General features: G+C 44.2%; 1 protein-coding gene across 1 annotated transcript in view; it reads left to right on the top strand.

Annotated features, from left to right (window-relative positions):
- Positions 1-14176, top strand: part of TRABD2B (TraB domain containing 2B) — a 377495-nt gene that overhangs the window by 330857 nt on the left and 32462 nt on the right. The window contains exon 3 of the mRNA XM_006839734.1: positions 4744-4890. Within this exon, the coding sequence (XP_006839797.1) occupies positions 4744-4890 (147 nt within the window). The remainder of the gene's footprint in view (positions 1-4743; positions 4891-14176) is intronic.

Raw genomic sequence — 14176 nt, 5'->3', positions numbered from 1 at the left:
CTAAACAATTTGATGAAAAACAATTTGCTATTAACTGCCAAGTGGCTTCATTTGTTACACTCGGGCCTATAGGGCCTTGAACCTCTGACCAGTCTTACACGGTCCGCAACACACCATAAAAGTTTTAAATATATATATATTGACTTAAGATAAAACCTAATCCTGTAGATTGTATCCTGCCTCTAATCCTGTCTCATTAACAACAGTTAATGGAAAGTTAAGGTTTACAGCACCTCGCAATATGGAGGATAATCACAATACTGGGACTCATGGCTTAGCCAAGATGACACATTCGTTGTGGGGGAGCGAGCACAATTTGAACCGTGACAGGGGGCAAGTTCTGAAATCTAGGAAAGCCTAGAGTCTGTAAGTGACACCAAATCCAGCTTCTATCTGGGGATCCCCAGTGACAGGCCTGGGTTTCTGTCTAGCCCCACCACAGTGTAATGATCATCAAGGTTTAAATGATCAGGGCCTCAGTTGTCTAACATGCTAATAATTGTTCCCTGCGATTGCTCTCCAGCTATTATTTCTCAAGGATCCAGAAAGAAAATGATGTGGCAATGTGTGCAGGATTAATGTGGACTATGCCAGTGGACATCTGCTGGAAGCTGTCAGAAATCAAGCCCAGATGTGGACTGCAGGGCAGTGTAGAGGGTGCTAAGCTGGGTGTCAGGAAACTTGGGTTTGAGCCTGCTCTGCCCATAGGTCACTGTACAACCTTGAGAGCCCCATCTGCCCCTTATGGGCCTTGGTCTCCTCTCTTCCTCTGTGTGATGAGAACATAGAATAAGATCACTGGTTCCCAAACTGGCCTTCAGGACACCCTTTGGTTCCCCAAGGAAACCTTGGGAGACTTTGCTTCCAGAGGACATTGAGCCAGCTGGGCTTCAGGACCCAGCCTGCCTCCTTCACATCAGTCAGACGAGTTTCCATTTTTGTCTACTCCACATTTTAATTCCAAGTAAGGTTCCTTCAGAACACAACAATGACAAAAAGGAATCCATGGATAAAAAAGGTTTGAAAAGCCACTGGACCAGATGACCTCTGGGGACCCTTCCAGCTCCCATCTGGGAAAGTCTGAATCTAATTCTTGTCCTCTAGTTTTATTTAACAAACACTTATCCAATACTTAATACAGTCCAGGGACTGTTAGCACCCTGCAGATACAAATATATTCAGATCGTCAGACCACCTCGCAGCTCCATGAGCACCACGTGTCGGCGGAAGTGACTCCAGAAATCAACCAATGTCAGGGGAGCCATTTCTCTTTCAGCCAGCTCTTCTGGGTGCCTGGGCCAATGATGTCACCACAGGTCAGGTGGTGCCTTGGCCAAGCTGACTCCGGAAGCAGCAAGCAGGTGTGTGCAGGGCCAAGGTGTGTCACAGGACATTAGAGTGTCCCAGCCCCGCAGAGGAGGAGTGCAGTCCAGCTTGACATGGTTGTTTTAATCTAAGGCATGTGCCGTGCGTAAGGATGTGCTTGTTGCCTTAGCAATGTCTACACAACGGGGCCACTCATGCCTCCTGTGAACCTTCCCAGCCACCATTGATACCCTGCACCAGGTGGCTGCAGATGGGTTCTGCAGAGCTAAGAGGCCTGGCAAAGGCCCAAAAGTGGGACCCTGGTATCTGACCTTATCCCAGCCAGCTCATTTGAGGGAGTTGCTCAAACAAGGGCTGTGTCCTAACGTACTCCAGTTCTACTACCCAGCCAGAAACTAAAACAGGAGGATGTGGGTGTAACTGATCTCTGGGCTTCAGGCTTGTCCCCATTGCCCTTGTCCGTGTTTTGGCCAGACTATATGCACTGGACTGTATTTCACAATTGAGTATTGAATATACCTTAGACTGCCAGAAGAACAAACAAATCCATATTAGAAGAACAACCAGATGGTGAGACTTCAACTCACTTACTTTGGCCATGTCATCAGAAAAGACCAATTATTAGAAAAAGACATTGTGTTAGAGAGCCAGCAGAAATGAAGGAAACCCTTACAGAGACGGATTAGCACAATTGCAACAACAATGAACTCAAACATGCTAGTGATCATGGAAATGGGACAGGAGCAGGCATCCTTTTATTCCATTATGCATAAGTCTCTGGAAGAGCTGAGTCAATGGCAATGAGCAACAACATTGTATGTACTTGTTCTGTGAACTTTTCTGTTCAAAGTACGTATTCCTGAACCAAGCAGCTGCTTCTCATTGGTGTTCATTTCTGCCAAGTGCTGGTAGCATGCCCCAAATGCAGACAGAGTGCCAAAGTTCTAGTAACTCGCCTTAAGGGCTTGACTAGTATGAAGTGACTACAGCAAATGTCAAAGTGCTAAAGAAAGGGCAGCGTAACATTAACTGTCTGTACCAACCATGGTGCTGAGTGCTGAAGATACAAAAATGAGTATGATGCAATTTCTGCCTTCAAGAATTTGTGCAATGGACACACAAGTTCAATATAATGGAGGGAAGCATGGTCTATCACCCATCAGTCTACTGCACAGTTGGAGTCCTGGTGTGGTGCTGTAGGATTAGCACGTAACCATCAGGTCAGTTTGAACTGCAAAGTCAGTGGTTCAAACTCACCAGGCACTCCTTTGAAACCCTATACAGGTCCACTATGAGTCGAAACTGACTCGATAGCACTTAACAACAACATTGCACAGTTAGGCTGTGTAACAACAACACAATTAACCCCAGATGCATGTTTATTTCTCATGAATCTGGGATTAGTTGTGTGTAGACTGCTGTGTCTGCTGATCTCAATTGGATTCACTCAGATATTTTGGAATTGGCTGGTGGTTGGCTGATCTAGGATGACCTTGGCTGGGACAGCTGGAACCATTTGGCTCTGCTCTATAGGTCTCTCCTCCTTCATCAGTCTGGACCTAAAATAATGTTAGAGAAGCCAGAGGCAGAAGTAGAACACCTGTACTTTTCATAACCTCTGTGATGCTTAGTAATATCACACTGGCCAAAGTCAGTCACATGGCTGAAGGCCTAGAGTCAAAGTTGGGAGAAGGCTGCAAAGTTCTATGGTGGAGAGCATGAAGACAAAGAGGGGTTAAGGCCTGAGGCCATCAGTGTAATCATTCGACCACACACAGAGACCATAGGAAGGGGCCTAGCCCACCCTAAGGTGGTCAGAGAAGTTTCATGGCCAAGATGTCATTTGTGCAGAGCAGGGGTGGCCAAGACTGAATTTGCATTTTAGAATGGAGGGGTAGGTTTTTCCATGCATAGAGAACAAAATGCACAGAGGCTCAGAAACAGAAGATTGAAGACCACTGAATAGTTTTGTATTTGGAGGTGTGGAGGAAGTGTAAGAAACAAGGTTAGAGACCAAAGCAGGGTCCAGGTCACTGACTTGGAGGCTTTATTGAAGAGCTAGGACTCTATCCAGAATGCAGGAGGACCCTGTGAAAGTTTTAAGAAAAAAAAGAGAAATTATCAGATTGGTGCTTCTGCAGAAGAAAATGGGATAGATGCAAGGGCTGGGGGCCTGAAGGGAGGTGGGTGGGAGACTACGGTAAAGTGGACTCAGCAAAAGATGCGAGGACCCGAATTGATGTGGACCAAGAGGGTGGGGACAGTCACCCAAAGCACTGTGCAGATAGAATGAGCAGGGCCTGCCGGAGAGCTGACAGAAGGTGGCCTGAGACTGCCTCCTGGCATTTTGCAGAGAGATTGCAAGTCATCTTCCTCTGTGTCTGTACTAAAGACTCAAGTAAGAGTCAGCCTCCTCCCTTCTCTTGGCCAAAGGTGTCTGGGAAATTCAGTCACACATGGCTAAACACCAACCCCAGCTTCAAGGTGCTGTTCAAGGTCCGCCTCCCTCACTGGGTGTCAGTTTACCCATCTGAAATGAGGACCCCTGGACTAAATGATCTCTCAGGTCCTCAGACCTTGAGCAGGCCAGATTCCATTAGGCTGTAGTCCTCAAATGCCGGAGGTGGTTGGGCTGTTATAAATTGTTGAATTTTGTATACATTTTGCTGTGTATATTTTCAACAACAACAAAATCAATAAATCATTTTAAACAAATATTAAGACTTTCTGAAGGAGCTTAAAATTTCAAGCCCCATCTGAGAGATTCCAACTCTGGAAGGTGGGATCTGGGTATCCAGTGTTTTCACACCTCTCCAGGTGATTCTAGTGCCTGACAGGTTTGGCTGGGGCCCCGCTATGTCTCCAGAGTCCTGCACTGTGTCCCAGAGCACAGAGGAACTTGGGAAAGCACATGGTGACTCAGACTTTACATGCTTTGTCCTAGCTTGAGGAAGGATTCTGGACAAAGTGGCATTTCATTTGGGCTTAGAACATCTAAATGAAATTTTGTTTTTTTCTCGTCTGTCCGTTTCCTTGGCTTTGTTTGGGGTTGCTCTTCCTGGCGAAACGCATCTATGCTCATTCCAGAATCTATCTTAAGCATGGTGGTGTTGGGGTAGTTCAAAGAAATTCTCACCTATCATTTCAAAACCCAAGCACAACCAGGTCTCTGATTTTGCCACACAGATAAGAGGTGAGTCTCAGAACAGGAGCAGGTCAGTGTGGACAAAGGGCTGGAGATGAGAAAGGGGCTAACGTGCTCAGAGAGCAATGAGTGAGGAGCGGGAAGTGTAAACCTGCTCAGGCTGAGCCAGCTTGGGTCAGACCCACACACCTTCTCTGTTTCAGGGCCTGTTGCCTGAAGTCTATTCAGGGCCCCAAACACAGTCCTTACCCCTCTCTCCTTCCTCTGCCCAGGTACTGTTTGCCCTGAACCAGACACTGTTGCAGCATGAGAGTGTTCGAGCTGGGAGCCTGCAGGCACCCTACACCACTGAGGACCTCATCAAGCACTACAACTGTGGGGACCTCAATGCCGTCATCTTCAACCACGACACATCCCAGGTGAGACTTCCCTCTTCTGGCTCATGCAGCATCTAGGTCACCAGCTCCAAAAGCCTCAAACCAGGCCCATACGAACCCGCCTGGCATATATTAGATACTGCAGAGAGGGGAAAGGAGCTCTGGTAGTGTAGTGGTTATGAATTGGGCTGCGAACCTTAAGGTCAGCGGTTCGAAACTACTAGCTGCTCCGCGGGAAAAAGATGAGGCTCTCTACTCCCGTAAAGATTTACACCCTCCGAAACCCTGTACAGGGTCGCTATGGGTCCGAACCGACTCGACAGCACTTAACAACAACAACAGCAGAGAGGGGAAGAGATTTTATCCAAGGCCACATACTTTATCCTTGTTGGAGCAGCAAGTTGAGCTGGGTTGGTGTGACTCTGCGGCCTAGGATCCTGGAGGCTTAGCCTGTCAAAATAAGGTAGTCCCTGAGAGGTTCAGCTCAACATTTGAGCAAACTGAAGCCCAGCAAAGGAAAAGTCCACAGTGCTTGGAACTTGGGCATGAGTCCAGTCCAGGGCATTCTACCCTGATTCGTCAGGTCCTCAAGGCAAGATTAGCACTAGACTAGTGAGACAGTGAGTTGGACTCTGAGGAGCTGTATGTCTTGCCACCCCCATCCCCACCATTACCTCAGGGTAAATTCTAAGATGCTTCTGTAGGAATATGGTCTTCCTTTTGCTGACCTTGTCATACAGGTCCCCTACCCACAGATCCAGTTCTGCTGACCTGTGAAACTTTTAGTTCCTCCTCTAATGCAGTTTGTTCTTGCAGACTTCATAACGTGTTCAGGTTCCTCCCACCCCATGGATTCCTCTTGCTTGGCTGTGGTCAAATGTCAGAGTCAAAAACCTCCTCTGGGATAGTCTTCCCTTATCCCCTGTATCCTCCTGGCTCCTCTGGACCCCCTGTTTCTCGCTGTCATTATGTTCATTCATGAAGTTGTTGAATTTTCCAGAATACACCAGTTCTCAGCTTTGATCACTGTGTTGGCTCCCCATTTCGTTCAGTAAAAGCCAGAGCTCCTAGGATGGCCTGTATGGCCCCTATGATCCACTACAGTCCCCCAACTTCATCTACTTCTGCTTGTCCCCTCATACATGTCGCTCCAGCCACCTTGCTGCTCCATGAGCCTGCCTGACATGCTTCTGCCTTTGCACTGGCTGCTTCCCGTGTTGGGAATGCTATCTCCCCACCATGACTCCTTCCCTTACATCCTTGGAGACTCATCTCAAATATCATCGTCTCAGTGATGTTGGACCCAACTACCCCCATGTCCACACTCTGCATTGCTTTAATCATGCTCTACATTTTTGTTTGGTTGGTTTTTTATTTTACTGTTTTCAGCTTTGTATTATGAAGGTTTACAGAGAAGAGCATCAGTTTTACATTCAACAAACCATATACTTCATCTCAATGATTGCAGTCCTCTCAGTGTAACATCCCTGAGCTGAGCCCATTTCCTCCCTGGGATTCTTCTTTCCAGTCCTCCTTCTTTCCCAACCCTTATGGATTTTATCTTTAGCTAAACGCTGCCCTTTTGATCTCTAATGGTTGGCCATTCTATGGTGTGTATGCCGCACTAGTATTGTTGTCCCTTATTACTGTATACTGCTTGCCTAAAAATTGAGCCACAAGGGGAAAATCAGTTCCAGACCTGAAGAGTGACCAAGGGCCACATTCTCAGGATTCTTCCAGTCTTTCTCTTTATAACCAATGAACTTGGTCTCTTTTTTTTTTGGAGTTATGTCCCACATTTTCTCTTGTACTACCCAGAACCTTCTAATGTCATCCATTTCAAAGCAATTGGTGGTAGTAGCCGGGCACCATCTAGTTCTTCTGGTCTCAGTGTCATGGAGACTGAAATTCATGTATTCCATTAGTTTATTAGACTAACTGTTTCCAAGAGGCTTCTATTTTTATTTTTCTTCTTTCCTCCTCACAGGGACAGACCAATAGTTGCACCTTAGATGGCTGCATGTGTGTGCTCCACAATGTTACCCACAGCATTTACTATCTCATAGTCCTGGTGTGAAAGGAGCTCTGGTAGCATAGTGGTTACGAATCAGGCTACTAACCTCAAGGTCGGCAGTTCAAAACTACCAGCCATTGTGTGGGAGAAAGATGAGGCTTTCTGCTCCCGTAAAGATTTACAGCCTTGGAAACTGTACAGGGTTGCTGAGTCAGAACTGACTCCACAGCACATAACCACCACCACCACCACCAATGCCTAAGATATCGGTGTTTATGAGTTCCATTTCATTTTTGACAACTTCTAATTTTCCCAGATTCATACTTTGTACATTCCATGTTCCAATTTTCAATGGATGTTTACAGCTGTTTCTCTTCATTTTGAGTTGTGCCCCATCAGCAAATGAAGGCTTTACTCCATTCGCGTCATCACGGTCAACTCTACTTTGAGGAGACAGCCCTTTCCCAGTCACATTTTGAGTGCCTTCCAACCTGAGGGGCTCATTTTCCAGCACTATATCTGACAGTGTTTCTCTGCTATTCATAAGGTTTTCAGTGACTAAATTGTTCAGAAGTAGTTTGTCACTCCTTCTTCCTAGTCTGTCTTTGTCTGGAAGCTCATCTGAAAACTGTCCACCATGAATGACCCTGCTGGTGTTTAAAATACTGGTGGCATAGCTTTCAGAATCACAGCAACTCGCAAACCACCACAGTGTGACAAACTGACAGACAAGTGGTGGTAATGTCAGTAGCAAGGCCAGGAGCTGATGAAGACAGAGCTGTGTCTGCATAGGGAGACCTTAAAGCCTTCGAGGTGGGGGCTGAGGAGGCAAGGGCTGTGGGGCACAGACAGTCCCTCTGCCTGCAGTCAGGGAAGGCTGCAGGGAGGAGGTGATATTAGACAGAGGCTCGAGGTGGAACCTACCAGGTGAGATGAAAGGAGGGCAGGGTAGGCAGGGCAGATACCATTAGTGAGGAGTAAGAGAGATAGGATGCTGAGGAGCAATTCGAAGAGTCCTGGGAGATCGTGTAGGGGGAGAGTGCTGGAGGCGGGTGGAAGCCCTAGTCCATCCAAACAGGAGAGGGATGTGATCAGGATTTGAGTCTGGCTTCAGTGCTGAGGATGACGACATGCCTCTGGAGTGCCCTTCACCTTCTGTCCATGCTTGCCTCCCCACTCCCCTGTTCCTCTCCGAAAATGGCTGTGGTCCAGGCCTCCCATAGGCCCCAATTACTCACACAACTGATGTCCTAAAATCCCAGGGTAATTAAAAGGACCCTCTCCTGAGAAACCTCCCTTGACCCCCCTAGTCTGGGATTGGTGTGTTGTGTGCACAATGGGATCAGACCATGTGATCCGTAAGATTTGCACTGATAGATTTCAGAGCCAGGCCTTTCTTCCTAGCCCATCTTAGTCTGGAAGCTCTGCTGAAACCTATTCAGCATCATAGCAGCACACAAGCTTCCACTGACAGATGGGTGCTGGCTGTGCATGAGGTGCCTTGGCCAGGAATTGAACCTGGGTCTCCCACATGGAAGGTAGAAGTCTTGCCACTGAGCCATCAGATCCCCAGGATAGATACAAGTATGTTTTTGTTGTTAAGCACCCTCATGGCCAGTCCAACTCATAGCTGCTCTGCATAGGATTTCTGAGAAGCAGCCGATGGGTTTGGACCATTGATTATCCTACAGGAGTACAGTGCTTATCCTACAGGACCACACCGGGAAGACAAACACAAGTGTGTTGTTGTTGTTGTTGTTGTTACGTGCCATTGAGTTGGCACTGACTCATAGTAACCCTATGAACAACAAAACGAAACACTGCCTGGTCCTGTGCCAACCTCACAATCATTGCTATGTCCATTGCTGCTGGCGCAATGACATACCATTGGGGGTCTTCCTCTTTCCTCCACTTTAACAAACAATATTGTTCTCCAGGAACTGATCCCTCTGGAAAATATGTCTGAAGTATGAGAAGCAAAGTCTGGCCATCCTGGGTTTCAAGGAGTATTCTGGCTGTACTTCTTCCAACACAGATAGGTTTGTTCTTTGGCAGTCAAAATTAATATTCTTCTCCAACACCATAACTCAAATGTATCAGTTTTTCTACAGTTTTCCTTATTCACTGTCCAACTTTCACATGCATCTCTGGCTATTGAAAATACCATGGCTTAGGTAAGGCACACCTTAGTCCTCGAACTGACGTTTTTGCTCTTGAACATGCTAAAGAGCTCTTGTGCAGTATATTTGCCTAATGCAATACATCATTTGACTTCTTGACTGCAGCTTTCATGAGTAGTTTTGGTGGATTCAAGCAAAATGAAATCTTTGACAACTTCAAACTTTTCTCCGTTTATATGGATGTTGTTTACTGATTCAATGGTGAGGGGTTTTGTTTTCTTTATATTGAGGTGCTGTAATCTTTGATTTTCAGCAATAAATATTTTAAGTCCTCTTTGCTTTCAGCAAGCAAGATTGTATCATCTGCATATTGTAAGTTGTTAGTGCGTCTTCCTCCAATCCTGATGCCACATTCTTCTTCATATAATCCAGCTTCTCAGATTATTTGCTCAGAATACACATTGAATAAGTATGGTGGAAAAAATACAACCCTAGAGCACACCTTTCCTTATTATAAACCATTCAGTGCTCCTTTGTTCTTTTCGAACAACTGCCTCTTGGTCCAGGTACAGATTCCTCATGAGCACAATTAAGTGTTCCAGAATACTCATTCTTCGTAATGTTGTCCATAGTTTGTCATGATCCACACAATCGAAAGCCTTTGCATAGTCAATAAAGCAGAGGTAAACATCTCTCCAGTATTCTCTGCTTTCAGCCAAGATTCATCTGATGTCAGCAGTGATATCCCTCATTCCATGTCCTCTTCTGAATCTGGCTTGAACCTCTGGAAGTTTTCTGACAATTTATGGTTGCAGCCATTTTTGCATTATCTTTAGTAAAACTTTACTCACATGGGATATCAGTGATATTATCTGATGATTTCCGCATTCCATTGAATCACCTCTCTTTGGAATGGGCACAGATATAGATCTCTTTCAGTCAGTTGGCCAGGTAGTTATCTTCCAAATGTCTTAGTATAGATGAGTGAGTACCTCCAGTGCTGCATCAAATTCCCAGAGCCTTGTTCTTTGTCATTGTCTTCAATGCACGTTGGACTTCTTTCTTCAGTATCATTGGCTCTTAATTATATGCTTCCTCTTGAAATGGTTGAACATCAACTATTTCTTTTTGATACAGTGTCTCTGTGTATTCCTGCCATATTCTTTTGATGCTTTCAGCATCATTCAATAATTTGCCCACAGAATCCCTCAATATTTCAAGTCAAGGCTTGAATTTTTTCTTCAGTTCCCTCAGCTTGAGAAATGGCAAGCATGCCCTTCCCTTTTGGCTGTGTGACTCCAGGTCTTTTCACATTTCAATATAATATTTGACTTTGTCTTCTGGAGCTGACCTTTGAAATTTTCTGTTCAGCTCTTTTACCTCCTCATTTCTTCCATTTTCTTAGCATCTCTGTGCTTGAGAGCAAGTTTTAGAGTCTCTTCTGACATCCATTTTGGTCTTTTCCTTCTTTCCTGTCTTCTTAATGACTTTTTGCTTTCTTCCTGTATGATGTTCCTGATGTCATCCCACAACTCTTCTTTGGTCTTTAGTGTTTAATGTATCAAATCTGTTCTTCAGATGATCTCTAAATTCAGGTGGCATGTGTTCAAGGTCATATTTTGGCTTTCATGGATGTGTTTTACTTTTCTTCGGCTTCAGCTTGAACTTTCATATGAGCAACTGATGGTCTGTTCCACAATCTGCCCCTGGCCTTGTTCTGGCTGATGACATGGAGCTTTTCCATCACTATTTCCACAGATGTAGTAAATTTGATTTCTATGTATTCCTTATGGCGAGGTCCACGTGTACAGTCATCTTCTATGTTGCCTACAAAAGGTATTTGCAATGAAGAAGTCATTGGTCTTGCAAAATTCTATCATGTGATGTCTAGATATTTCTCCAGAATCTAGAAAGAAAATGGGTGTAGCAATATGGGTAGAATTAATGTAGACTATGCCAGTGGACATTTGCTGGTTGTTGTTGTTAGGTGCCATCGAGTCGGTACCAACTCATAGCGACTTTATGCACAGCAGAACAAAACACTGCCCAATCCTGGGCCAACCTCACTACTGTTGCCATGCTTGAGTCCATCTATGCTGCCACTTGGCCAATCCATCTCACTTGGGGGTCTTCCTCTTTTTCTCTGATCTTCCACCTTACCAAACATGATCTCCTTCTCCAGCAACTGGTATGCGTTACATTCACTTTTGACAACTTCCAATTTTCCCAGCTTCATACTTAGTACATTCCATGTTCTGATTTTCAATGGATGTTTACAGCTGTTTCTCTTCATTTGAGATGTGCCTCATCAGCAAATGAAGGTCTCGTGGGCTTTTCTCCCACAGCTGGTAGCTGTCGGAAATCAAAGCTATATTTTCCAACTACTGATCCATCCTTTGTGTTTCCAGCCTTTGCATTCCAATTGCCAGTAAGTATCAATACATACTGATTGCATATTTGATCAATTTCAGACTGAAGAAGTTAGTAGGATTCTTCAATTTCATCATCACTGGCTTTAATGGTTGGTGCATAAATTTGAATAGTTGTATTATTAACTGGTCTTCCCTATAGACATATGGATATTATACTATCACAGACAGCACAGTACTTCAAGATAGATCTGGGTGTGTTCTTTTTGATGATGAATGCGACACCATTCTTCTTCTTCAACTTGTCATACCTAGCATAGTAAATCATGTGATTTTCAGATTCAAACTGGCCAATACCAGTCCATTTTTGCTCATTAATGACCAAGATATTGATGCTTATGCATTCCATTTCATTTTTGACAATTTTCCATTTTTCTAGATTCATACTTTGTACACTTCATGTTCTGATTATTAATGGATGTTTACAGCTATTTCTCTTCATTTTGAGTTGTACCCCATCAGAAATTAAGGTCCTGAGGGCTTTACTACATTCGTGCCATCATGGTCAACTCAACTTTGAGGAGGCAGCTCTTCCCCAGTCGTATTTTGAGTGCCTTCCGATCTGAGGGCCTCATTTTCCAGCACTATATCTGACAGTATTCTGGTGCTTTACATCATGTTTCAGTATTCACTATTCTGATGCTAACAGTGTTCCACTACTATTCATAAAGTTTTCAATGACTAAATATTTGGTAGTAGTTCATCTCTCCTCTTCCTAGTCTGTCTTCATCTGGAAGCTCAGCTGAAACCTGTCCACCATGGGTGACCCTGCTAATATTTAAAATACCCATGTCATAGCTTCCAGCATTACAGCAACATACAAGCCACCATATTACAACAAACTGACAAAGTGGTGGAGACACAAGTATAAAGTGACGGTGTCGTTATTATCCAAACCCAGACACTTTCGAAATTGAAGTGGGAGTTCAAATAATTAGCAGACAATGAGTGACCTACTTTAGTCATAAACATGGCCTGTCCTGGGCAAGCCAACACATATGGTCACTGTCAGACATTTTCTCATGACCCGGGCAAAGGGCACCCTGTGGCCCCCTAGCCTGACGCAGAGCTAAATCCCTGCTAGTTCTCAGAGTCTATCTGTTGGATGGATGTGGTAAGTCCACTGAAGTCAGTGATGTCAGCAGGACCTGAGCACTTGAACATCAAATCTGACCCAGCCCTGGACACAGGTCATGGGGACCTGTATGCCCCAATCCAGCCCTGCCTGGACCAGCTGCCTCATCACCCTATCTGTCACTCAAGGACCCTGGAGACTTGACGTATCCTCTTTAAAATGTTATCATGCATTCTGTACTTAAGCTTGTCACTAGAGATTTAAAGGTCCCGGCAAGTGTAATGACATCATTAATTTGTTTCCATCCTAGCAGGGCCCAAACCTAGGCCTCTTCCTTGGCTTGGAGCCAGATCCATCAGCATGAAGCATGTGGAGAATGCCAGTTAGCCTCTTGGCAGCCCAAGAACCAGTGTCTGGCCCAACTCCTTCACAGCTTGAATTTTTACTTTTGGGTTCTTGTCCTTGTCAATTTTTTTTCTCTCCATTCTCTAAGGAGCAAATGAAGATACCTGTTTACCCAAATGTATATTGTCATCAGGAAGCATAAGAGAAAGGTCTGGCAAACTTCCATGGGACCCAAGGAGAAGACCTCTCCCCTGAATTCTTGGAAACGGAATAAAAGGCCCTGCCTGATGTCACCCTTCATTGGTAGCCTTTTAAATTATTAGGAAAACAAGACATAAAGTCAGTTCTGTCCCCAGGCTGATGGTAAAAAACCAAACCAGTTGCTGTTAAGTTGACTCTAATGTCTCATGGTGATGACACGTGTGTCAGAGTAGAACTGTGCTCTATAGGGTTATTTTGGGGGTTTTTTAAATTATATGTTACACAACATTTGCCATTTCAAGTGTGCAATTTAGTAATATCAGTGACATTTATCAATTTGTATAACCATCACCCTTAAACAATGCTAATTTTCTCATGACCATTGGCAAACTGATTACTTCCTAATGAGTCTCATTCTCCTTCTGCCCTCCTGCCACAAATAGACCACTTAAACCATTGGCCTCTCTATAGTCACCTATTCTTGTCATGTTATATAAGTGGGGTCATGAAGTAGTTTTCTTTTTGCGACTGACTTATTTCACTTAGCATTAGATCTTCAAGGTTCATCATACTGTAACCAGTATTAGAACTTCATTTCTCTTTGTGACTGCGTAGAATTCTACTGTGTACCACATTTTGTTATCCTTCATCTACTGATGGAAACTTAGGTTATTTCCACCTTTTTTCTATTATGAATATCATTTGTGCCATTATTTTTAGGTTTCTAGGTTATATCTCGAGGAGTGGAACTGCTAGTTTATATGGTAGTTCTATTTTTAAATTTTTGAGGAATTGTCACAATTTTTTGCAGATGGTTGTATCATTGTAATTCCAACCAGCAATGAATAAGGGTCCCAATATTCCCACATCCTCACCAACATTTGTTTTACTTTGTTTTAATCATTGCCATCCTAGTAGGAATAAAGTGGTATGTCATTATAGTTTTGACTTGCATCTCTATAATGGCTAATGATCGCTTTTCATGTGTTTTTTGGCAACTTGAATATCCGTGAGGCGGAGGTATCTGGTCATGTCAGTCATCTGCTTTTATTGCATTATTTGCCTTTTTGTTGTTAAGTTGTAGCAGTTTTCTGTCAATCTTAAAGATTAGATCTTGATTGGAAATTGGATCACAAACATTTTC

The sequence above is a fragment of the Chrysochloris asiatica genome, unplaced genomic scaffold (genome assembly GCF_000296735.1).
Source record: "Chrysochloris asiatica unplaced genomic scaffold, ChrAsi1.0 scaffold00026, whole genome shotgun sequence".
Classification (NCBI taxonomy): Eukaryota; Metazoa; Chordata; class Mammalia; order Afrosoricida; family Chrysochloridae; genus Chrysochloris; species Chrysochloris asiatica.
Note: the sequence above shows the minus strand (reverse complement) of the source record. Positions and strands in the feature narration are given on the sequence as shown.